Source organism: Meles meles, chromosome 3, assembly GCF_922984935.1.
Source record: "Meles meles chromosome 3, mMelMel3.1 paternal haplotype, whole genome shotgun sequence".
NCBI classification, from domain to species: domain Eukaryota; kingdom Metazoa; phylum Chordata; class Mammalia; order Carnivora; family Mustelidae; genus Meles; species Meles meles.
The window spans coordinates 89106864-89134514 of NC_060068.1; the positions used below are offsets into that span (position 1 = coordinate 89106864).

Below are 27651 nucleotides of genomic sequence, written 5' to 3' on the forward strand. Positions count from 1 at the left end.
TAGGTTGTAGGAAAGGAAGGAATCAGAAATTTATACATGAAAAAGAAGGGAAAAGAGTGAATGGGTGGAATAAGAAATAACACATACAAAAGAAATTTAAAAAGGTAACATGTAGAAGAATCATAAGTTTATGAAAATATGAAAGTAACTGAAATAATGCAATTTTCAATTTTCTTTTTAATGTCTCAAATGATTAACTTGAACTTATGCTAAACATTTTGTTATGAACAGGTAACACAATGTAGAGTAAATACATACATCAAGGTATAGAAAAGATTTATATTAATCAATTCTACATAGAAATGGAAATTCAATATAGTTAAGGAATTTTACCTTGAGTGGAAACTTAGGTCTTTTATTTTATTTTGTTATTTTCTAAGATTTTATTCATTTATTTTTTTGAGAGAGCACATGCAAGTGAGCTGGGTGGTGGGGGAAGAGCAGAAGGGGAAGGTGAGGGAGAAGTAGATTGTGTGCTGAGCAGAGCCTGATACAGTGTTCTATCTCACTGCCCATGAGATCATGACCTGAGATGAAATAAAAAGTTAGATGCTTAACCGACTGAGCCACCCAGGTGCACCTCAGAAACTTAGGTCTTTTATTTTACTTTATTTTTTTAGAGATTTTATTTATTTTTTGACAGAGAGACACAGCGAAAGAGGGAACACAGGCAGGGGGAGTGAGAGAGGGAGAAGCAGGCTTCCCGCTGAGCAAGAAGCCTGATGTGGGCTGGATCCCAGGATGCTGGGGTCATGACCTGAGCAGAAGGTACATGCTTAACCAACTGAGCCACCCAGATGCCCCAGAAACTTAAGTCTTGTAGATTTATCGTTCCTGATTTTGATATAAAAACAGTTTGATTCTATTTATATAATTTGTGGCTAAAACTGTGTAGTTTTTAATCCATGGCTGAAGTCTTCCTTCTGCTCATAATTATAAACTAACCTAGAGAAAAGAAATCTTTAAAAAGTATGTATCATGGTGGATATAGCAACATATAAGTTATTTTTCTTATTACTCTATCACCTCTTCCCTTCATCAACCAGGGTTTCTACTGTTTCAAACTTGACCTAAGTTAATATGGTCAGGCATACTTTGGGTTTGTTGAGAGAGTGTTGTTATCAGTTATAACAAAGGGAAGTTTTAGATCAAATACGACTAAGCATACGAATACTTATTAAACAAACAAGGAGTTACAAAATAGTTGATACTTCTGTTTTATAAGCTTCATTACATTCCAGCTGTTTTTTAGGATGCTTTGATAGCACTTTGCATGAAAAATGCATTCATATATAAAATACAAAAATGCACTCATGTATAAAATATGAAATATGAAATATAAAAATGTGCTTATATATAAAATATAAACATATTTTAGGGACAAGAATTCTACTACCCTTATATTTGTCATCTGGCACCATAATCCTTAAAGCAATGAGTGCACACACAACACCAATTTCAGATGCTTTATATAAGTGTACAACTTACAAAGTTTGTCGCATTCTTGTATGTGTTCATGAAGACGGGGTAGTGTTTCTGAAATATTTTGACCAGTCTACGGATTTGAAACACCACTAATCTTTTTTCTTCATTGAAAAACATCTTTTTCAACATTTAAATAATATTCGTGAAGTTTATTTTCAATTATCTCTTGTGTTGCTTATGAGAGATAGGCAAAGCTGAAACACCTTCTGATTAAATGTTAGTTGTACAGAATTGTCTATAATAGAGTAAAAATCAGGGGCGCCTGGGTGGCTCAGTGGATTAAGCCACTGCCTTCAGCTCAGGTCATGATCTCAGGGTCCTGGGATCGAGCCCTGCATCAGGCTCTCTGCTCCGTGGGGAGCCTGCTTCCTCCTGCCTCTCTGCCTACTTGTGATCTCTCTCTGTCAAATAAATAAATAAAATCTTTAAAAAAAAATAGAGTAAAAATCATTATTTAAAAAAATTATTTATCCCTTAGAGAGAGAAGTGGGGGATCAGAGGGAGAAGGAGAGAGAGAGAATCTCAAGCAGACTCCCTGACATGTGTGGAGCCTGATGTGTGCTCAATCACAGGATACTGCTATCATGACCTAGGCAGAAATCCAGAGTCGAATGCTTAACCGACCAAGCCACCCAGGCACCCCCAACACAGTAAAAATCACTATAATCTCCCTACTCTCCCATTGTTTCTTTAGATACTCACTGTTACCCTCCCAGATTTTCATCTGTATAGAAAATCAGTCTGTATATGCACTTATATAAATATTAAAAAAAAAAAAAGACTTTCCTAGTGTGCAAACTACTTTTTTTTTTCTACAGAAAAAAAAATCTGGTTTGGTATTCAAGGAACATAATACTCTATCCTCCCAACAAGAACTCTCTGCACTCATTTTTCAGTGTTTTATCCTATACATACAATGTTTCAGCCTCTCTGGACTTACAGTTCCCTGCATATGCCATGCTCTTTCCAGATTCTCTTCCTTTGATTATTGCATTCTTTACATAGAATGCCTTTACTTTTCTTTTTCATCTGGCTAAATATTTAAAAATCTACTTGGTATTAATGGAAATACATAAATCATAATTACTCTTTGTGAATATAGAGTAGGGAAGGATACAGTGTGAATTGAATGCAAAAGCCACAAGGAACTGACATGTCTTTGTCCTATTTAGTATCTTACAGAGAATTCTATAGATATGTTAGAGGATTAGGAAAAGCTGAAGAAAAAGCAAATACAATGATCTTAGTCTAAGATGCTTTAGCTTGCATTATTTGTTGATGACTTCAGCTTTTATATAAATATTTTGAGCTGTCATGACAGTATGAAATAATGTTCATTTGAGTATAACATAAAAGGTATATGTAAAATGAAAACAATGAGCAGAGATGAGAAAGGACTGCTATGAGGGGGAAATATAAGTTGTATTTGCCTGTGATCTTCAAAATTTTTGCCTAATTTACCTCCTAAAATAATTTGGAAAATTGACACACAACTTTCACATTTTAAAGTTGCTATCAAAAACACTTTTTAAAATAAATTTAAACAGCTATAGAGATTATAGTTAAAAAATATACATCATATGTGTGTTTTAAATATGTTTTCTCAAAACTTTGGAGTTGCCTATTTCCTTGAATCATGAAAAATGTTCACCATATAATCCGTGGGCTAAATCAACCCTTATTGCCAAATTACTTAGCCACGTCAGACTTGACAATCAATAACAAAACTGACTTCATTTTTTAGATCAAATAAACATATTAATACACTCCATGAAAACCATCTCACTTCTGAAATCTCATTGTGAGATAGCTATATAGATTGATTTGTAAGCAGTCAGAAGGACTGACAGAATGACAGTCTTGCCAGGATAAAATAAGCATCATCCCCTTTCATTGTTCTTGCTTTGTTCAAAAGGATTGACCCCAGGATCAATGCATTCTTGAATTATCTCTTTGCTTACATTCTGGAGACTTTTACACCCAGGAGGCAGTGCACCATAAGGATGTTTGGGATGGGTGAGAAATAAGCTTTCTTTTTTTGTAAAGTAGAAAGAGGGCAATTGTGAAAAGCAAAAGAGGAAAAGGAAGCTGGTGGATTGCAAGTGCTTGCATTCTCAGGCAGATCAGTTTTAGGAAAAAACATATATGGAAATTGAGAATTTGGATATAGATTCCATTTAGACATTTATATCTTCGTTACCCATGAAAAGTCTATTTACATTTTCCTGAGATGGATTGTGTCTTCTTAACATCACAGGCATTATACAGTATGAGTACAAGATAAATTGATTTTGTGACACCCAGAATATATTTTCTGGTGGTTTGGTAAATACACCAAGTACCTTTTCTATCTCTTACATTCAAGAATGTACCAGGGCACCTGGGTGGCTCAGTGGGTTAAAGCCTCTGCCTTCAGCTCAGGTCATGATCCCAGTGTCCTGGGATCGAGCCCCGCATCGGGCTCTCTGCTCAGCAGGGAGCCTGCTCCCCCCCCCCCCCCGCTCTCTGCCTACTTGTGATCTCTGTCTGTCAAATAAATAAATAAAATTTAAAAAAAAAGAAAAGAATGTACCAGGTATTGCTATTCTGTGGTTTACGAATTACAAGCCAAGAGGGAGATGAGTATGTGAATGATCAGAAGAGAAAGCTATGCAAGAGGAGAAATCCCTTTCCCCAAATGTAAAGTGTAAAAGATGAAGAGTTTGAAACTCTAAAAATAGACAAAAGGTATCTTCAGGGATTTTAATGAGTTCAACAGTGCAGTGGTATGCTGGATGTGATATTTGTTTTTTGAAAATATATTTTGATTTGGTAAACAAGAATGGGATTAATTATTAATCCCTTCCCCAAGTAGTGTGGACTAACCATTATTTATATACAATCAATGAACTTACAACTTGGATTTTCCTATAGTGTGTGAAATTTCATATTTTACCTGGAAAGCTTTTTACTTCTAGCATAAAACATAGCCAAATAGAAATGGTCAGTCTTTTTAAATTTATTTTTAATTCTCACTTTAGAAAGGGAATATTTTTTATTTTAAAGATTAGTTTACAAGAATATTATAAAAAATGCTTAAAATAGGTGTTCACATCAATATTGATTTAGCATTCTAAATGGAATTTATTCTAAGTATGCAACATTACTTCCGAGATCAGACGAGATCAGGCGCGTTCAGGGTGGTATGGCTGTAGACTAAGTATGCAACATTACTTGTGGACTTCATCTTTTGTATTGAGTTGTGATGCAATATAACATTAGAGTAAGTTCAGCCAACATTAGGAAAGCTTCTATTGAGCTAATTGTTTAGCTGTTTGCAAATTCTGTAAAATATTTGTATTTTAGCTCTGCTAAATTTCTGGTATACAATGTGATACCAATTTTATTCCCATTCCTGTGTTGTGCTAATTTTTTTAAAGAACCTGTGTTAAAGTTGAAGGAACGCCAGATAGTGCTTACAGCTCAGAAGTATAAAACACAATCTGTGGTATAATAAAAAAAAATATTCCATCAAGTTCAGAGATTGGGGATAAAAAACTACCCATTTGCTTTTTTGTAGAAGCAGTAGCAATCTGTAGACAAGCTATTCTAGCTTCAAAACAGTATGGTAGATGGTTTTATGGTACTTGCAATTACAGAAATCCACTTTAACCTTTCTTTCTTACTGGCAGGTGTCCCATTGGCTTGCAGCCAGAAGCTGTGAGTGTAGTGCAGCCAGTGTGTCCCCCAGAGTGCTGAAAATGCCCACACTCCAGCTGGCTGCTCATAATTGCACTGATTGTGGTCTGACAATCCAGAGCTCTAAGAAAGAAATGTGATGAATATACGAAAATACTTTACAAATCTGATCAGATTACAAATTTCATCTCTCTTTTTTCTCCTCTATAGATATGATATCTGCACTTATAAAAATAAGCCCTGTGGAACATTGGGTAAGTTTTTTATAAAGGGAGCACAGTTCAGATTGTCTTTTTGGTCCAGTGGCTTTAGTTTTTATCATTAATCTGGTCATTTTATTTTCTGGCACATCTGAAATTACTCCTATAAATTGTTAAACCTGACCCATGTGGGTATGTCACTTACTAGGAAACAAGTAGAATGATGACTAAAAACAACTTAGAAGATGATTCTAAAATCTTCAAACAATAATGATGAATCAAAAGTTACCAGTCTATAATGTATTTTCCAAAAATCCCAAGGAATTTGAGAGCAAATGAAAGCATGCAACATCTTCAAATATCAGGCTAGGAAAGGAAAGGGGGGAAATTGGGGGTATACTTAAAAGGGAGACATTGTGTTCTTAATATACCTTGGTACAATTTTCTGGAGCAAGTATATTCCTATAAATGAATATATTGGCAATTTTTAGTACCTGAGCAACAATAAAAAAAAATTTGTAAAATATTACAGCCAGCAGTAGAGAGAGAGGACAGAATTATCTTTCTTGTGCTTCCCAAATATTTGTTTTTTAAAAAGCATTTCTGCAGTATTCTAGAATTTAAAACGTCACATTTTGTTGTAGAGCATAACTTCATTCTGGTTAAAAAGTTAACTGCAAATACAAATGGGGGGAAATAATAGCTTTCAAGTAGACTAAATTGTTAAGCAACCAGAGTTATTTTTAAGAATGGGAGGTTTTTTTTCCCCTAAGGTAATTTTTTTAGTGTCATAGACTACAGACTCAAGAGTTAAGCACCTGAAGGTGAATTTTCTAGTTTATGACAAGTCTCAGTTTTCTTGTCTGTAAAGGAACATCTGAAATCTATTCCTATGCCCCTCATAAGAATTTTGGGAAGATCAAATTTAAGTAGAGGTGGGAGAAAAGGTGTTACCCAATTTCCTGGGGAAATTCAAAAAGTCCTCTCTTTAGAGATTAAAATTTCTCTTGATTTTTATCTGCCTTTCCAGTCTTCTATTCCACTTCCCTCAGGGTTTAAATCTAAAGAAGAAATCCCAATTAGCCAACCATCAGTATTTAGGGTAGAGAAGTTTGCTGGTTAAAAAGCATAATGTAGAAAGAGCTTTCTCTGCTTACAGATTTCAAATAAAAAAGATTTTAGTTTTTTAGGTTAACAAGAGCAATACAATCCATTGGAAAGGACCCTGAAGTGGAAACTGGAAGCTAACAACTGGCTTTGACAGTTTCAGTGCATTACCTTTCCCACTTTATTTAGGTCTTTGTTCCTCAATTCCTTATCTATGAAGTAGGAGCAATATCTCCCCTTATATGACAGGGATATTGTAAAAATCACTTAAAGGAAAAAAAATACGAAGATGTTTAATAAAGAAGTACTTTAAAAATGTACTGATATTATTATTTGTTGTGGAAATTATACTGTTTAACTTAACCTCTCTGTTATTTTTCAATATCTGTAAGCATTTGCTAAGTGCTTCATCAACTTTAAATATGATAGACACTAAACTTCAAAGGAGGTATAAGCTAGAGTTTGTATTTTTCCAGTGTGTGTGTGTGTGTGTGTGTGTGTGTGTGTGTGTGTGTGTGTGTGTATAGATAGATACATATATGTATCTATCTATCTATATATTCTGAGGAAATACATATGTATATATCTACCCATTCTATCCTGCTTTTTGAAGGTAGATTGTTTGCACTAAGATGTATTCTTCATTAAGACATTAGTAATAACACTGCGTGTACTTATGTTGTTATTTTTACCAAAGTAGATTCAAGATATGCTTATACCCTACATCTCATTCTTTCCCAAATATATTTTCCAATTTTTATAGATTATTAATTTCCAAAATCAATACATTAATACTTTGATACATGTCAATGCATTTTCAAGCTCAGTATAAATTATTTTTCAAATTATAAACCATTATAGATTATCTTTTATACTATCTCATGGTGAAAACTGAATGACTGTGTATAGATACATGTGTTGACCTTCATATGTGAAAACTATATCATCAGTACAGAATTGGTCAGGCTTTTTCTTTTGGGATGGTCATTCTGGCAACTTTCATGTTGGTTTTTTATGCTAATTCTTGCATATTATCTTGCTTAGTACCTTTGATGACCAATTGTAACATGGCTAAGTAGATTTAAGGGTGCAAACTGTGGCCATCAAACTGAGGAAATCTAAATGACCCAAATAGTAATCAAACCCCTATTAACACAATCACACGTAAGAACTTTGACAGCCTCAATTTTATAGGAATACAGAAAGTTGTAGGGGTTGTGAAAATAGATTAGCGTCTTAATTATTTTATTTCAGTTAACATTTAGCTCTGTATTTTTAACTAATAGTTATTTTCCAAATATGTTCTTCCTGAAGTTGTTCTTTTAGTAGAACAACTAAGTTAATTTTATATCAGATAGAGATGTAAATCTGTGCTTGCAAATATATCTTGAGGAGTCATTGAGAATTCTCTGTTAAAAATATTACCATATGGTATATACCAAACATTGTTTGTCACAATAACAACAAACAAAAATTTAACCCATGGAATAATATATTTTGGGACATATAAGAAATGCTAATTTAACAATAATTACTCTCATTAATTCTTTTTTAACCAAATTTCATAAAGCTCAAAACAGAAACAGTATTCAAACACTGTGGCTTTGTTCTTCCCATATCATGGATGATATTGAACTGAATAGCTTAGCCAGATGATCTACTAAAAACTTTTTTGGTATTCTTTCTCTCCCAACTTTCTTTCTCTCAGTGGAGTTTAGAACTAACATTTATTAAATATTTTTAATTAACCAAAAATTTAAGTCACTTTGCCCCAACTAGTCCCTCTTTTTACTTCCTCTTCTTTAGGTCCCAAGACTTCTAAGTAGATAGAAGGGCACAGCAAGGATAACACTAGTATTTACAATAACTCAGAGGCAGAAATCAACCCTTTCCCCAGCTCCTGCTCCTTCCACATAAAACAGTAGGAAAAGCAAACAGTCTATTAGCAAATCTAGCACTGACCTCAACTCTGTTCCAGTGTGGCTATTATGTTCATATTTTACATTAGAAGGTACAGAAAAACAATTTCTGGAGCTTTCTTGTCAGTAAAAATATTAATTGAATAGCTTTTACTGTTCCAAGTTAGTGTCACTGGGAAATTATACATAGCATGGAACATTGCTTACTGCAGTCAGTAAATATTCATTGAATTAGATTCAAATCACTTTTTGTGGTTAGATAATTATTATTTGGATAACGATAGTAGACTAGTAACATATAAAATGTTTTTCCTACATTCTCTTCAATTTCTTTTAAATAACTTTCGTTCCTATATGTGTTAAGTATGATTTGGCATCTGTTTCCTTATAACACATGACATTTTTCACACAAAAATTCTTTTTTCTGAGTACTGTTTTAAAGTTATGTACTAATTCACAGGGCGTGATATTCATTTGCAAATAAATATGAAAGCTTTTACAAGCTAAAATTCCCAAGGGAGGAATACCTTGAGAACATAACATTTCATTAGAATCAGTGAATTAACACTGTAGCTTTGGTTTATTGGTAAATCTAATGTGTTGAAGGGGGGTGAGAAAGGAGATAACCACTTACTGTGCAAATGTCTTTCTTTCCATTAAAACACCTAAATAAGTTGTTGCATCACTATCAGGACTTATTTCAAAAGATTAAAAAAAATGCAAAACCTTCTATTTTTAACAGTTCTCATTTTTCTCTTTTGAATCATTCATTTTTGCTTTTATTAAAAAATGTCATTAAAAAACATTTGGGATTCCCTTTTTTTGGTAACTAAAAAGTTGCTTGTATATTTTTATGAACCCACTAAACTTAAACAGATCTCTTTAGAAAAATAATGTGGATATATTTTGCTTTCTACAGCCTGAAGAATGTTAAAATAGAAATGCTTTCTTGAATTCCCTCTTCTGGCTCAAGTTACTAGGTGGTCCCAAGTTACCAGAAGTAAAATTTATAAATCTAACCCCTAGTCTAGACATTTTCCAGCACTGACTGCAGTTCAAAAAATATTAATGTCTAGCCGGCAAAGTGAAACTCCCCCCAGTGATTTTGCAAATGACTAGAAAGTTAACCTTTTGCCAACTGCTCCTTCTGTGCATGGAGGTTATTAAAAAGAATCCAGGCATTTATAAGTATGGGCTTTTTAAGACTGAAACACCTTGGCTTGACCCTTTGTGTCTCCTTCTGTTTATTCAGGCTTGGCCTCTGTGGCTGGAATGTGTGAGCCTGAAAGGAGCTGCAGCATTAATGAAGACATTGGCCTGGGTTCAGCTTTTACCATTGCACATGAGATTGGTCACAAGTGAGTGAGTTTAAGAAAATCAAAATAAATTTTAGAACTCCACTCTTTTGAGCAACTCATAACTACTGTGTAGAGTGCCTGTGCCCAAACATGCTTTACTGCCTTTTTGTCTGATTTCAGTAGAGAATGTTATCATTTGGGGTATGGGATAAATCATCTTAAGAACTGGAGACTTGTTAAATAATCTTTCTGATTCAATGACCCATATTTTTAGAGTGGTGAATGAACCACACTCACGTTTTGTTATATATATTTAAAATAATTTACCTTTAGCATGGTCTGCTTATCACCCAGTTCCTCGAAGTTAAATTGTTTAAATGATCTTTCTTTTCCTCAAATGACAGTACCTATATATTTTAAAATCATAATTGATACCACTACCATAAAATCTACTTTGACTTTTCACTCTTCATACATCTGTGAACATACCTTTTCCAGACATAAAGTTTGTGCAATCAGTGCTATGTAACTTATGTTTTCAGGTGTAATATGTCATTGAAATTAAAAAAAAAAACAACAGTCCAAACTGATGTTACAAAAAGTAGTGAGATATCATTCTCATCACGTTTTAGGAGGATCTGGAGTTCTTAATATTTGTTTTAAATAATTCTGTGCCAAAAACTGTCCTTTGGCTTTCCCCCCACATGCACACACATAGCAATAAAATCCTTACTTCCTTTTTTTCAAACAATAGGCAGTAGTAAATGTAAAAGCCTGCTCATGTGGAAGGAGAGAAATTTGAAAACTTTAAAAGGATAGTCAAACATTTTCAACTAAAACAAGCAGCCTACTTGCAGGAACTCCTGACATTTGTATGATTTAAGTTTTACAGTCTGCTTTTTGGTAGAGAAATGGATGTGGAAAAAAGAACAAATGAAAACGAATGTTTAGTATACACTTGCCTCAGAGGTCATTCCTGAGATAAATCTGTAGTTCAGCTTTCCCCCCCCCCCAAATTGGAGAGTGAAATTGAGTCAGTCTGTTGCATTATTTTGAAGATCGTGATTTAAATTTTACCAAATTAGTGTTGATTTATGTATAAAGGTGAGTAACCAGCAAGTTTAAACCTAACTTGATTCAGACATGAGGAAAAGTCAGTATTACACTTTTAACGAAGACCCAAAAATATTGGTATTCTAGTTTTCATTGCAGTAAACAGCCAAGGGAACGAAAAGGGAAGGCCCTCCTAACCAGTCAGTTTATCTTCAATGCACTTAAAAGTCTGGCTCATTAATGACTGTCATAATCTTACGCAACCAGACTGAATTTAATAGGTTCTGCTAGATTCAATTAAATTGAAAGGTTAGGACAAGTAACATACAGCAGAAGAAAAATGTGTGTATGAGAGCACTGTTACCTCATGCAGTCACAAGTTAGTCAATGTCAACATATGCATTATTCTAAGTCTCCTTCTTGTATGTACTTAAATAGCTGAGGTAAGGGTTTATCTCTCTTTGTATCTTTTATTGTGATGAAGATTCTAACTGACCAGCTCTCAGCCTTCCTAGATTTTTGTTACTGTTATTGGCCTCTTAAGTAATTCGTTTTAATTCTTCCTAAGATGAATGGCATATGCCTTATGAGGGGATTATGAAAGAGAAGTAGAATATGAATTAACCTTTTAGGATTTATATGCTTTGAAGTAACTTTATTTCACAGCTAATTCTTGTTTGATAATGCGACTGCTAAAATGAGGAGGGGGAATATACAAAATGCTTTATATTGAGAGCCACAAGAAATGCTTCCACTCAAAAATATTATTTGACAGGCAAAAAGTCAGCTATCCTTCTATGTCCAGTTAATTAATATGTCCGTATCTTCCATTCCCTTTTCCCCAGACAACCCGGGCAGGTTATGTTTAACATATATTTTTCAATATATCAAATTATTATTTGCTCAGTTAGGGAAAGTCTCTTTTATGAATGAAGATCCCTTTACTTGTTTTTAAGATCTTAGGGTTTAAATTTAAGAAACTCAAAAAGTCAACTCTGGCACAACTCATGGCATCCCTAAAATCTGTGTTCTCTATTCTTCCTGAGACAAAGCAACAGCCATGGTAAATATGTCAAGTATAGTTTTCAGTTTAAGTTTATTGAAGTTTTATAACTTGTATCATTTAGTAGGATGGATGTTAAGTGATGTGATGATATCTGCAGATTTATCACAACGAAGAATATTTTTTTAAATGATTTTATTTATTTATTTGAGAGAGAGAGAGATCACAAGTAGGCAGAGAGAGGTGGGGGAAGTAGGCTCCCTGCTCCGCAGAGAGCCTGATGCAGGGCTTGATCCCAGGACCCTGGGATCATGACTTGAGCTGAAGGCAGAGACTTTAACCCACTGAGCCACCCAGGCACCCCCACAATGAAGAATATTTGATATGAGTTACTGAGAAGTACCCCCCACTGAATCACTAGACCAGTGGAAGATTTTCTAGTATCTTTACAGCGTGTAAAATATGGTTTTGCACCCACTGTATACTTGTGTAGGGATGGATATACTATCTATTTTGAACAGCTATGGGATAATTTTTTTCTTTTTTCTTTTGCTAGGCCTTAGTGACCATTTCTTTTTTTTCTTCTTTTTCTTTCTTTCTTTCTTCTTTCTTTTCTTTTCTTTTCTTTTTTTGGTGACCTGTATGGGGATCAAATTAGCAACAGTTTTATTTCTCTGTGTGCCTTTGTGAAAACAAGAAATTAATTTTTTTGTAAAATAAAAGATTGAGGGTTTATGCTATATTTAAATAACATGTCTAGCTTTAATGTAGCTATAAGCCAAAGGTAATTAATGAAACCTTACAGAAAAGAATGCTCATTGAAAGATTTTTTAATTAACTATGTAGTTGCTATAGGTTTCATCAATGGAAAAATGTATGATGTTGAAGAATTCAACCTGACTTCTTATATATTGAGAAAACTAATGTTTCCAAACTGTACAACAATAAAAAATATGTTTTTAAAAGATTTTATTTATTTGTTTGACAGAGAGAGAAAGAGGGAACACAAGCAGAGGGAGTGGGAGAGGGAGAAGCAGGCTTCCTGCTGACCAGGGAGCCCAATGCGGGGTTCTATCCCAGGACCCTGGGATCATGACCAGAGCTGAAGGCAGGAGCTTAACAACTGAGCCACCTAGGCACCCCCCAAAATAAATAATCTTAAAAAGAGATCTTAAAAATATTCATAATTTTTAGGGATGCATATTGAAGTATGCACGACTGAAATGACAGGATGTTTGACATTTGCTTTTTTTTTTTTTTTTTTTTTTTTTTTTTTGCATTTTCGTTCTCATTTTTAGAGAATTTCCAGGTATTTATTTTTCTCCGCTTCTTTTTTTTTTTCCCTTTTTATTAATATTTTCAGCGTAACAGTATTCATTCTTTTTGCACAACACCCAGTGCTCCATGCAAAACGTGCCCTCCCCATCACCCACCACCTGTTCCCCCAACCTCCCACCCCTGACCCTTCAAAACCCTCAGGTTGTTTTTCAGAGTCCATAGTCTCTTATGGTTCACCTCCCCTCCCCAATGTCCATAGCCCGCTCCCCCTCTCCCAATCCCACCTCCCCCCAGCAACCCCCATAAATGACTCTTAATCTCACAAGACATTTGCTTTTAAAAGAAAGTGGAAAAAAAAGAGAAAGATGGGGCGTCTGGATGGCTTAGTCATTTAATGTCTGCCTTTGGCTCAGGTCATGATCCCAGGGTCCTGGGATCGAGCCTTGCATCGGACTCCCTGCTCTGTGGGAGGCACGCTTCTCCCTCGCCCACTTTCCCTGCTTGTGTTCCCTCTCTTGCTGTGTCTCTCTGTGTTAAATAAATAAAACCTTTTAAAAGGGAGGGGGGCACCTGGGTGGCTCAGTGGGTTGAAGCCCCTGCCTTCAGATCAGGTCAGGTCCCAGGGTCCTGGAATCGAGCCCCGTATCGGGATCTCTGCTCAGCAGGGAGCCTGCTTCCTCCTCTCTCTGCCTGCCTCTCTGCCTACTTGTAATCTCTGTCCAATAAATAAATATATCTTAAAAAAAAAAAGAGAGAGAGAGAGAAAGCAAGAATATTAACACCTTGAATTTTATTATCTTGATAATGTATGGATGGTAGTTCATTATACTACTCTCTCTACTATTGTATATGTCTGATATTTCTTCGCAAAAAAGAATAGGTCCTACAATCATAAATCTTTTAGTTGACTTAGCTTATTTAATATTTAATCATGATTTAGTGAACTGTAACTGATTTTGACAAAATTTATGAAATGTTAAATGTTTTAGTGAAAGCTGCACATATTTATTGGTCTTTCATTTGGAAATCAGTATCAATGTTTGGTCTTGCCAATTAGGAAAACAAAAGACTGGTTAGGATATTTTTTTTTTTTTCTTTTAAAGGAGGTATGTGACAGGCTTCAGGATAAAATTGTAAATTAGTTACTTGTGTTAGGAAGCTCTTATTACCATTTTCTTTAATCTGAATTTCCTTTTTCTTGCTACAAATACCTGGGTGTCTCTAAATGCTTGATCAGGGCTATACTTTCATAATAGAAGGTTAATAATTAATACACTAAGGGAATTTTAGGATTTGAAACTAGTATTTGAGACTGTATTTGGGACTTTAATGCCTTTGTCTAGTTTTGATATCAAAATAATGTTAGTCTAAGAAGTATTCTGTGTGTTCTGGAAGAGTTTGCATCCCTTGAGTACGTTTTAAAACATCATTTAAGTATAATTTACATACACTAAAGATACTTTTGTGTGTAATTCAATGAATTATGGCAAATGTATATAACCATTTAACAACCACAATTAAGATATCAACATTTTCATTACCTGAAAAAGTTCCCTTGTTCCCTTTTACAATCATTCTCCACTCTTCTCCCCTTTTCCCTGGGCTTTGACAGCCACAGATATACTTTCTATCACTATAGATTAGACTTGTCTTTTCTATAGTTCCAATTAAGTCAACTTATATAAAGGGTACTCTCTATATCTAGTTTCTTTCCCTTATCACAAATGATTTTGAGATTCAGCCATGTTGTTATGTGTATCAGTAGCTTTTTTGGTTTCTTTTCTGAATAGTATTCTTTATCAATAACAATAGCAGATACCACATTTTTTTCCCCTAGTTTGGGGCTATTATGATAAATAGGACTGCTATGAACATCCATGTACAAGTATTTGTTTGGACATATACTTTCATTTCTCTTGGATGGTACTGCTGGTAGTATGGTACATGTTAGGTTCACTTTACCATGAACTATTTCTCAAAGTGGCTAAATACCTTTCTGCATTCACACTAGCAATCTATGAGAGTTCTGATTACTTCAAGATCCTTTCCAAGATTTGTTTGTGTCTTTTATATTTTAGCCATTATTATACATTTTAGTGGCATCTCACTGTAATTTTAATTAATCATCGATTTTCTGATAATGATGTTAGTGATGATCAGCATCTTTTCATATGTTTATTTGTCATTCATTATCTTCTTTGAATGTTTATTCAAATCCTTTCCTACAGTTGTTTTTTTTTCAAACTGAAATGTCTCTTTTTATTGAGCTGCAGGAGATTTCAGTATATCCTGGTTAAAAAAAAAAGTCTTTGTCATATATGCACAATGTGAATATTTTCTCCAACTGTTGTTTGCCATTCATTTTTTAATGGTTTTGCCATTCATTTTTAATGGTTTTTTTTTGAAAAAAATTTTTTAAATTTTGATGAAATGTAATTTAAAATTTTTCTTGTATGATTTATGTATTTTTGTGTCCTAAAATGTCTTTGCTTACTTCAAAATTGTGAAAATTTTCTTCTATATTTTTGTCCAGAAGTTTTATACTTTTAGCTTTTATATGAATACCTATGATCTATTCTGAGTTATTTTTTTGTACAGTATGAAGTAAAGGTTGAGGTTCTTTTTCTTTCACAAGTATCTAGTCATTTTAGCATGATTTGTTAAAACAATTGGTTGTAGTTTTCTCTTTTTAAAAACTTTTGGTTTTTCAAAGACAGCAAGAAAGCATGAGTGAGGTGGGGGAAGGGAGCAGAGGGAGATGGAGGGAGGGAATCTAAATCAGGCTCCATGCTTATTCCAGCATGTGGGGCTCAATCTTACAACCCTGAGATCATGATCTGAGCAAAAATCAGGAGGTGTATGCTCAACTGACTGAGCCATTCAAGCACCTCTAATGTATTTCTTGAGATTTGGTATCAGAATATAGTCATATAAATTGAATTAGGAATTGTTTTATTTTCTGGTAGAGTTTGTATAGATAAGGCTGATTGTATTTTTTCCTTAAGTGTTTGATAGAATTCCCCAATGAATCTATCTGAGCCTGAACTTTTTTTTATGGGAAGATTATTGATTAATAATTTAGTTTATTAAATATAGGATAGCTTATTATCTAAATCTTCTGAAATTTTTTAAATTATGTCTTTCAAAGTATTTAGACTATTTCAACTAAATTGTCAAATTTATTATAATATTCTCTTATATTCTTTTTTAATGTCTGTCATATAGTGTTATTCCACCATTCATTCTTGATATTTGTAATTTGTGTTTTCTCCTTTTCTTTCTTTTTTCCCAGCTTTATTGAGATGTAATTGACATATAATATTGTATAATTTTAAGGTATACAAAGTGATGATTTGATACATGTATATATTGCAAAATGATTGCCATGATAAGGTTAGTTAACACATCCGTCACATCATATAATTATCTTTCTGTGTGTGTGTGTGGTGAGAACATTCAAGATCCACTCTCTTAGCAATGCTCAAGTATACAGTACAGTATTGTTAACTATATTGTGCTCACTTCGACAGCACATATACAGTATTGTTAACTATAATCACAATACTCTACATTAGACCTTCAGAACTTATTCATTGTATAACTGGAAGTTTACACACTTTGAATATCTCCCCATTTCCTTCACACCCTAGTCCCTGACAACCACTAGTTTACTCACGGTTTCTAGGAGTTCAGCTTTTTTAGATTATATGTAAGTGAAATCACACAGTATTGGTCTTTGATCTTACGTATTTCACTTTATACCCTCAAGGTTCATCCTCATAGAAACAAATGGCAGGGTTTTCGTCCTTTTTATGACTGAATATGATATATAAATATCATATAGTCCTTTTTATGACTGAATGTGATATATAACTACACATACACACACATCTATAGATAGTTTGGGGGAGCTTGAACATTTTAACAATAACTCTTCCTATCCATTAACAAGAGATATCTTCAAATTTATTTCTCTTTTCTTCAATTTCTTTGATCAATTGCGTATTGTCTTCAGTATACAGGTCTTTTACCTTTTTGATTAAATGTAGTTCTTTTTTTAAAAATTTAACTAGGTTAAAAAAATTTAATTAGGGGTGCCTGGGTGGCTCTGTCAGTTAAGAGTTTGCCTTTGACTCAGGTTATGATCCCAGTGTCCTGGGATGGAGCCCCGCAGCAGGCTCCCTGCTTAGTGGGGAGCCTGCTTCTCCTTCTCCCTCTTACACTCTCCCTGCTTATGCTCTTTTGCTCTCTCTCAAATAAATCAGTGCTCCAGATTAAGTTTATTTCTAATAATCTTATAATTTTGGGTACTACTGTATATGGAACCGTTTTATTTCTTTTTCAGATTGTTCATTGTTCTAGTGTATAGAAACACAACTGATTTTTGTATGTTGACTTTGTAGTTTGCACTTTACTGAATTTGTTTATTCCAACCATTTTTTGGTAGAATCTTTTGGATTTTCTCTATATAAGATTATGTCATCTCTGAGCAGAGATAGTTTTCCTTTCATTTCTTTTTGCTGCCTGATTAGTCTGCCTAGGACTTACTATGTTGAATAGGAGAGGTGGGTATATAGAGGATACTCTTGATTAGATATTCTTCCTGATCTTAGAGGAAAAGCTTTAAAGTTCACTGTTGATTATAATATACTTATGGGCTGGTCATATATGGCTTTTATGATGTCAAGGTTTGCTTCTATATACCCACATTGTTGAGAGTTTTCAAAATGAAGGGATGTTGAATTTTGTTAAATCCTTTTTCTTTATCTTCTGAGATCCTCATATGATTTTTATTTTTCATTCTATTAATGTGATGTATCACACTGATTTACATATATTGAGTCATCCTTGCATCTCAGGGATGAATCTTACTTAATCATGGGTGAGATCATCTTTGTATTGTTAAACTCATTTTTCTGATTTTTGTTGAAAATTTTGTTGAAAATTTATGTATCTATATTCATCAGGAACATTGGCCTATAGTTTTCTTCTGTTGAATGTATTCTGGCTTTGCCATAGGGAAATGCTAGTTCCTTATAGAAGACTTTGGGGGATTTGTTTCTTTTCAGTTTTTTAGAAGAGTTTAAGAAGGATTAGAATGGTTCTTTAAATGTGAATTCACCTGTGAATTTATCGGTCTCCGGGTTTTTCTTTTTTGGGAGGTTTTTGGTTATTAATCTGTCTCCTTACTTGTTATTGGTCTGTTCAGAATTTCTATTTCTTCTTCATTCAGTCTTAGTGGGTTATGGTTTTGGGAATTTTTCCTTTTCTGCTATCTTATTTAATTTGTTGATGTATCATTGTTTGTAATTGTCCCTTATGATTTTTTTATTTTTGTGGTATAAATTGTAATGTCTTTTCTTTCATTTCTGACTACATTTATTTAATTTTTTTTTCTAGTTACTCTAGTTTAAGTTTTGTCAGTTTGGCTTATCTTTTTTTTTAATTTTTTTATTTATTTCTTATTTTTTTAATAAACATATAATGTATTTTTATCCCCAGGGGTACAGGTCTGTGAATCGCCAGGTCTACACACTTCACAGCACTCACCATAGCACATACCCTCCCCAATGTCCATAACCCCCTTCCCCCTCTCCCAACCCCACTTCCCCCTAGCAACCCCCAGTTTGTTTTGTGAGATTAAGAGTCACTTATGGTTTGTCTCCCTCCCAATCCCATCTTGTTTCATTTATTCTTCTCCTCTCCCCCTAACCCCCATGTTGCATCTCCACGTCCTCATATCAGGGAGATCCTGTGATAGTTGTCTTTCTCCGACTGACTTATTTCACTAAGCATGATACCCTCTAGTTCCATCCACGTTGTTGCAAATGGCAAGATTTCATTTCTTTTGATGGCTGCATAGTATTCCATTGTGTATATATACCACCTCTTCTTTATCCATTCATCTGTTGATGGACATCTAGGTTCTTTCCATAGTTTGGCTATTGTAGACATTGCTGCTATAAACATTCTGGTGCACGTGCCCCTTCGGATCACTACATTTGTATCTTTAGGGTAAATACCCAGTAGTGCAATTGCTGGGTCGTAGGGTGGTTCTATTTTCAACATTTTGAGGAACCTCCATGCTGTTTTCCAGAGGGTTTGCACCAGCTTGCATTCCCACCAACAGTGTAGGAGGGTTCCCCTTTCTCTGCATCCTCGCCAGCATCTGTCATTTCCTGACTTGTTAATTTTAGCCATTCTGACTGGTGTGAGGTGATATCTCATTGTGGTTTTGATTTGTATTTCCCTGATGCCGAGTGATGTGGAGCACTTTTTCATATGTCTGTTGGCCATCTGGATGTCTTCTTTGCAGAAATGTCTGTTCATGTCCTCTGCCCATTTCTTGATTGGATTGTTTGTTCTTTGGGTGTTGAGTTTGCTAGGTTGGATACTAGCCCTTTATCTGATATGTCATTTTCTAATATCTTCTCCCATTCTGTCAGTTGTCTTTTGGTTTTGTTAACTGTTTCCTTTGCTGTGCAAAAGCTTTTGATCTTGATGAAATCCCAATAGTTCATTTTTGCCCTTGCTTCCCTTGCCTTTGCCGATGTTCCTAGGAAGATGTTGCTGTGGCTGAGGTCGAAGAGGTTGCTGCCCGTGTTCTCCTCAAAGATTTTGATGGATTCCTTTCTCACATTGAGGTCTTTCATCCATTTTGAGTCTATTTTCATGTGTGGTGTAAGGAAGTGGTCCAATTTCATTTTTCTGCATGTGGCTGTCCAATTTTCCCAGCACCATTTATTGAAGAGGCTGCCTTTTTTCCATTGGACATTCTTTCCTGCTTTGTCGAAGATTAGTTGACCATAGATTTGAGGGTCTATTTCTGGGCTCTCTATTCTGTTCCATTGATCTATGTGTCTGTTTTTGTGCCAGTACCATGCTGTCTTGATGATGACAGCTTTGTAATAGAGCTTGAAGTCCGGAATTGTGATGCCACCAACACTGGTTTTCTTTTTCAATATTCCTTTGGCTATTCGAGGTCTTTTCTGTTCCATATAAATTTTAGGATTATTTGTTCAATTTCTTTGAAAAAAAATGGATGGTATTTTGATAGGGATTGCATTAAATATGTAGATTGCTTTAGGTAGCATAGACATTTTCACAATATTTATTCTTCCAATCCATCTTTACAAAAAAATCACCTCTTGATTTCGTTGATCTTTTCTATTGATTTTCTAGTCTCTCACTCTTTTATTTCTTTTCTGATCTTTGTTATTTTTTCCTACAAAATTTGGCCTTATTTTGTTCCTTTTTTTTCCTAGTTCCTTGAGGTACAAAATTAGATTGTTTATTTGAGATGAGATTCCCCCCTCCTTTTTTTAGAATATCAGCGTTTATCACTATACTCTTCCCTCTTAGAATTGATTTTGCTAGTACTGTAAGTTTGGTATGTTGTTTTTCCACTTACATTTGTCTAAATAGTTTTTTTGTTTTAAGTAGTTTTTTATTATGCTTTTGATTCCTTCTTTGACCCATTGATTGGTCAGCAGTGTGTTGTTTTTGTGAATTTCCATGTTTTTGTGAATTTTTCTGTTTTTTTTTTTTCCTGATGATTCTTAGTATCATACTACTGTCTAATAACAGAGGCTTGAAATGATTTCAGTATTTAAAAAATTTTTAGGGCATATAATTATTATTACAAATATAATCTATACTCCTTTTAGTAAATGTTTATCATTGTGCCAAGTGTAGAAGTCAAAAGTATCAACACCCAGCAATCCCATCATAACTGAAATTCAAATTTTTCTATTCCATCCATTGTGGGGTTTTTTGTTAATGGATAATATTCATAGGTACTATATATGAATTATTTTTTTATTAAGTTTTTAATTTTAATTCCAGTATATTTAACACACAGTGTTATATTAATTTCAGGTGTACAATATAGTGATTCAGCAATTCTGTACATTAGTCAATGCTCATCATGATAATTGTACTCTTTAATACCCTTCACCTACTTCCTGCATCCCCCATCTACCTCCTCCCTTGTAACCATCAGTTGTTCTCTATAGTTAAGAGTCTGTTTCTTGGTTTCTCTCTCTCTCTTTATTTTTCCTTTGCTTGTTTATTTTGTTCTTTAAATTTTACATATGAGTGAAATCATATGGTATTTGTTTTTCTCTGACTGATTTACTTCTCTTAGCATTATATTCTAGCTCCATCCATGTTGTTGCAAATGGCAAGATTTCATTCTTTTTTATGGCTAAATAATAGTCTATTGTGTGTATGTGTACACACACACACAATGGAATATTATTTATATATCACATCTTTATCCATTCATCTGTCGATGGGCACTTGGAGAACTTCCATAATTTCCATAATAGCCAAATTAAGACTTTTGTAGTGACTTATTGTGTGATGTATTGTGGTAAATGTTATGTGGGTGCTTGAGAAGAATGTGTATTCTGCTAATGTTGGATAGAAAGATCTGTATAGTGTCTAAAGTGTAGTTCCACTCAGATGTTTCTTCATTTCTAAGTGATGCATTGTTGAAAATGGGGTATTAGAATCCCCAACAATTTTTCAAAATTAATTTATTATTTTATTATCTTCAGTTAGCCACTGTATAGTACATCATTAGTTTTTGATGTAATGCTCAATGATTCATTAGTTACATGTAACACCCAGTGCTCATCACAACACATACACTTCTTAATACCCATCGCCCTGTTACCACCTGCTTTCGGAAAACTTCAGTTTGTTTCCTGGGGTCCATAGTCTCTCATGGTTCGTCTCCATCTCTGATTTCTCCCCCTACAGATTTCCTTCCCTTCCCCTACAGTCCTCTGTGCTATTGCTTATGTTCTTCAGATGAGTGAAACCATATGATAATTATCTTTCTCTGCCTGAATTACTTCACTTAACATAATCCCCTCCAGTTGCATCCATGTCAGTGCATATGGTGGGTATTCATCCTTTTTGATGGCTGAATAATATTCCATGTATATATATGTACCACATCTTCTTTATCCATTCATCTGTTAAAGGGCATCTCATCTCCTTCTATAGTTTAGCTATTATGGACTAGAATCCCCAGCAGTTATTATATTGTGTTTATTTCTTGTTTTAGTTCCATTTGTGTTTGTTTTACATATTTTGGGACTCCAATGTTGGGTGTGTACGTATTTACAATTTTTATATCCTCCTTATAGATTGACCCCTTTTTGATTATATATGACCTACTTTGTCTCCTATTACAGCTTTTGAGTTAAAGTCTGTTTTGTCTGGTAAAAGTTTAGCTGTCTCTCTTCTCTTTTGGTTTACATTTGCATGGAATATCTTTTTCCATCTCTGCACTTTGAACCTATTTTTTCCTTAAAGCTGAGGTGAGTCTCAGATAGGTAGTGAATAGCTCAGTCTTATTTTTTATCCATTTTGTGACTCCCAGATTTTTTGATTAGAGAATTTAATCCATTTACATTTAAAGTAATTATTGCTATCTAAGGACTTAGTAATGTCATCTTATTATTTGTTTACTGGCTCTTTTGTAATCCCTTTGTTCCTTTCTTTCTCTCTGACTGTCTTCGTGAATGGATAACTTTTTTGTGGTGGTTTGTTTTGATTCCCTTTTATTGTGTATCTTTGTGATTTACGTTTAAAGTAATTATTGCTATCTAAGGACTTAGCAATGTCATCTTATTATTTGTTTACTGGCTCTTTTGTAATCCCTTTGTTCCTTTCCTTCTCTCTTACTATCTTCGTGAATGGATAATTTTTTTGTGGTGGTTTGTTTTGATTCCCTTTTATTGTGTATCTTTGTGATTACCATGACCTTAACATAAACCATATTATAGATTTAATAGCCTGTTGTAAGATGATAGCAACTTAACTTCCATTCCTGACAAAAATTCTCCTTTAATAATTTTCCCACCATATTTTACATTTTATGTCACAATTTACATTTTTGTATGGCATATCAATTAAATTATTGTAGCTATTGTTATTTTTTATACTTATATTTTATTCTTTAACCTTTATACTAGTTAACATACCATCATATTACAATATTATAATATTCTGAATTTGTCTATATACTTTACCAGTATACTTTATATTTTCCTTGTGTTCTCATGTAATTTATCAGCATCCTCTCATTTCAGTTTGAAGAATTCCTTTAAGCATCTCTTGAAAAACAAGTCTAATGATGATGAACAATTTCATCTTTTTTTAGGCCTGCAAAGTTTTTATTACTACATTTTGAAGGACAGCTTTGCCAGGTTAAGTGTTCTTAGTGGGCAGTTTTGGTTTTTTTTCTTTAAGCATTTTAAGTATATCTCGTAGTCACAAGGTTTTTCCTCAGAATCTGCTGATAATCTATGCGGGTTCCCTTGTATTTGAGGAATTCTTTTCTTACTGCTCTTTTTAAAAATGAATTTGTTTTATATATTTATTTTAGAGAGAGCGAGAGGTAGTACAAACCAGGAAAGGGTCAGAGGGAGAGAGAGAGGCAGAGAATCAGGAGCAGACTCCACACTGAGCAGAGCCTGATGCAGGGCTCAATCTACAACCCATACAATCATGACCTAAGCCAGAATCACAAGTCAGACACTCCACCAACTGAGCTACCCAGGCGCCCCTTCTTTACTCTCCCCAGATTTGGAAAGTTCTCAGTGATAAAGTCTATAAATAAGCTTTCTGCCCTTTTCTCTCAGTCATCTTCTTTTGGGACTCTAATAATATATAGATAATTTCTTTTGATAGCATCCTGTTATTCAGATAGGCTTTCTTCACTCCTTTTCATTCTTTTTTTTTTTTTTTTCTTCTCTGATGAGATTTCAGTGGACTTTTCTTTGAATTCACTGGTTCTTTCTTCTGCTTTGTTGAGTCTGCTATTGAAATTCTTTATTGACTTTTTCAATCATTGTGTTCTTTAGCTCCAGGATTTCTGTGTTTTTATTTGTTTGTTTGTTTTTTAAATTGTCTCTGTTGTTGAACTTCTCATTTTGTTCATGAATTAGTTTTCTAATGTTAATTTCATTTAGTTATCCGTCTGTGTTTTCCTACAGGTCACTGAATTTCTTTAAGAAAATATTCTGAGCTTTTTGTCATACAGTTCATAGATCTCTGTTTCTTTGGAGTTAGTTATTAGACCTTATTAGTGTCCTTAGATTGTAGAAATGTACTTGATTCCTTGTGATCTTTGTATCTTTGCATTGGTATCAGTGAGTTGAGGAAGCCATTTATTTCTCCATTCTTTCATAGACAACTATGTTGTGGGGCTACTGATGTGCTTTCTTGCCGGGCTGACTGTCATATGTGCTGCATGGCTGGCTGGCATCACTGCCCAGCCTTCCTGGTCAAGTGGTGCTGGAGGCTGTGCTCAGCAGTAGTGAGATCCAGTGACTTGCTTACTTGTGTGTGGGGGGTCTCTAGAATGTATCCATGACCAAACCTAACAGAACTATTGATCAAGTTGCCTGACCAAAAGAAGCCACTGGCTCAGATGTGCACTTGCCTTGAGCCACTGGTTGGGATCTCTACCAAGGAGTCACCTCTACCTAACAGGAATGTGAAGTGCTAATTGCTGTAAGCTTGTGTCCTTTCTCTCTCTGTCCTTAGCTGGTTCCCCTAGTGATCCCTATGACACAACTAAGTGGTCCTCTTGGTAAATGATCGGGAATGCTGGGGGAACTGATGGTCACATTGGGTTCTCTTTTTTCCATTGGAGAAACTGTAGGCTCAGGGGGACCCCCTTGGTGCAGTGTTGTGTGGGTCTGAAAGAAGGATGATGTAGTCAAAGTAAAACTGTTCCTCTTACCACTGGAATGTAGTTTTTCATATTTGTTTATTTTTTATTTTTTTGTTGTTTAAGGGGATGCATCTTCCTCACCCCTGAGTTCTGAGATCCTCACAAAAGTGTCTTACCTGTGGATATTTGCTAGTTGCTTTTTCTATAAAGGGGACTAAAGTTGGGAATTACCTACTTTGCCATCTTTCCAATGTCATTCCTTTTCTTCTTGATCAATATAGCTTTAGCTTTTTAAATTCTATTGTTTTCTTTTAAAAAATTTTTTGATTTCATTGATTTTCTCTATTGCATGCTCACTTAAAAATTTTATTGTTCTGCTCTTTATTTTTTCCCCCTTTCTTGTGCTTACTTTGGGATTAATTTCCTCCTTTTTAAAAAATCCTTTTAAAGTAGAAGCTTAGTTCATTGATTTTACATCTCCCATCTTTCATAAGACCTAAAGTTATGAATTTCTTTATAGGCTCTTTTTTAGCAGCATATGACATTTCATTATTGTGTATTTCCATTTTCATTTAGTTTAGACTATATTTTTTTCTGTGATTTCTTCTTGGATTGTGGTGAAATAATATATTACATTATTTTGATCCTTCTAATAGAAATTTGCTTTATGGTCCATTATATTATCTATCTTTAAAGATTTTTTTAAAAGATTTTTATTTATTTATTTGACAGACAGAGATAGCAAATAGGTAGAGAGGCAGGCAGAGAGTGGGGGAAGCAGGCTCCCTGCAGAGCAGAGAGCCTGATGCAGGGCTTGATCCCAGGACCCGGGATCACAACTTGAGCCAAAGGCAGAGGTTTAACCCATTGAGCCACCCAGGTGCCCCTGTATTATCTATCTTGGTGGATGCACCTTGTATCCTTGAAAGAAACTGTTATTTGTTATTGTTGGGTGGAATGTTCTAGCATTTTCAATTAGATCCATTTGTTTGATAGTGTTGTTTAAGTTTCCTGTATTCTTACAGTTTTTCTTTATAGTTGATCTATCCATTTTTATTAGAGAACTTTGAAATCTTAACCAGTGTATAGATTTTTCCATTTCTCCTTTCATTACTCAGTTTTATTTCATACATTTTGAAATTTTATAATTACATGTATTCACAATTAGAACATATCTTCTTGATTAATTGATACTTACCATTATAAAACATCTCTTTTTATCCTTGTCAACATTACTTTTCTGAAATCTATTTTGTGTCATTAATATAGTGTTTCTAGCTTTCATCTTATTGTTTGCATTGTCTGTCTTTTTTTTTTTTTTGGATTCTTTAACTATGAGTTTACCTCATTCTTTATATTTAAAGAGGATTTCTTTTTACTAATTTGTAATTGGGTTTTGCTTTTAATTCAGTTTGACTATTTCTATTTTTTAATAGAATTTTTTGTTCATTTACATTTAATGTAATTAGTGGGTTTTAGTCATTAATCTAGCACTGTTGTCTAGTTTTTCTTATCTGTTTTTGTTTCTATTTTCTCTTAATTAGTTACTTTAAAATATGTCATTTTATCTTAGTGGCTTATTAACTATACCTCCTTTATCTATTTATTTACCTATCTATCTGTTGGTTTACAATGTGGATCTTTATCAGTTTATATTCAAATAAAATTGTTGCACTTCATTTGTCACATAAGATATAGTTCATTTTTTTCCTTCCATTCTTTGGTTATTGTCACATATTTTGGTTCTTCATGTATTATAAATCCTACAAGTCCTTGTTATTATTTTTGCTTTTGACAGTTTTTTTAGAAAAATTAAAAAATGAGAAACAATATGTTTTATGCTTGCATACATAATTTTTTTACCAGTTCTGGTTCTTTTTTCATCCTTTCATGGAAATCTGATTTTCATCTATTATGTTCCTTCTGCCCGAAAACCTTCCATTAGCATTTCTTATAATGTAGTTTTCCTGGCAACTTATTCTCTGAGCTTCTATATATTTGAAAATTTTTTATTTTACTTTCACTTTTAAAGGATATTTTCACTGGATTAAAATTCTCCATTGGCAATTTTTTTGAGCAAAGTCATCTGAAATATAAAGGAACATGATGCATCATGGTGACTACCTGGAGTTAATGATGCTGGACGGTGAAATGCCTAAAAAAAGAAGTTGTGAGATGAAACTGGTGAGCTAAATAAGAAATAGATGGTACAGGGCCTTATATATGTAATAAAGAGCTTATGCATTATCTCTTAGGACAGTAGAAAGTCACTGAGTAATTTTTAATGAGATGGTATAGTCAGATTTTCATTTTAGATTAGGTCACTATAGATACCACGTGAAATCTGACTTTCACAGAGGAGAACATGCTGCTGCAGTTGTCTAAATTAATACTACTAATATTATTTTAGAGGGTCATTGTTGTGGTCCAGAAGTATGTTGAGCACAGTGAATGCACAGAATAAATATTTTCCCCATTATGCAGATGAATTAAATGAGACAAAGAGAGTAAATGGTTAACCTTGGGTTGAAGGCAAACCCTCTGGCTCTAGGATGGCTTCTAAACATTCCTGATGTCTAGGTTAGAGATAATGAGGATTGGAAATAGGATGATGTCATTTGGATAGATTAAAGATATATTAAAGAGATAAAATTAGCAGGGTTCAATGCTTGCTTGAATAAGAGTGATGAGGGAGGAAAAATTAAGGATTACTCTTGTTTTTCAGCCTTAGCGATTGAGACATGTCAGTACCACGTGCTGAAATAAACACGGAATCCGTTTAATTGAAGGAGTAATGAATTATTTTTACATTAGGTTAAGCCTGTAGGACTTTCAGATGGAAATGTACAGAGGACAATTGGATGTTCAAGTCTAAAACTAATGAGATAGGTGTGGTCTAAATATATAAATTTGGGTTTCCATAAAGGTAAGGTCC

The 27651-nt window shown here is 34.0% G+C and overlaps 1 protein-coding gene across 5 annotated transcripts in view; it reads left to right on the top strand.

Moving 5' to 3' along the window:
- The window catches only part of ADAMTS6 (ADAM metallopeptidase with thrombospondin type 1 motif 6), a 315702-nt gene that overhangs the window by 127466 nt on the left and 160585 nt on the right, over positions 1-27651 (top strand). For all 5 annotated transcript variants that reach the window (XR_006817804.1, XM_046000877.1, XM_046000876.1 and 2 more), the window contains exons 8-9: positions 5374-5417; positions 9642-9747. Coding sequence is in view for 4 of the 5 variants with exons in the window: in XM_046000877.1 (XP_045856833.1) it covers positions 5374-5417; positions 9642-9747 (150 nt within the window). In the remaining variant the exon portion in view is untranslated. The remainder of the gene's footprint in view (positions 1-5373; positions 5418-9641; positions 9748-27651) is intronic.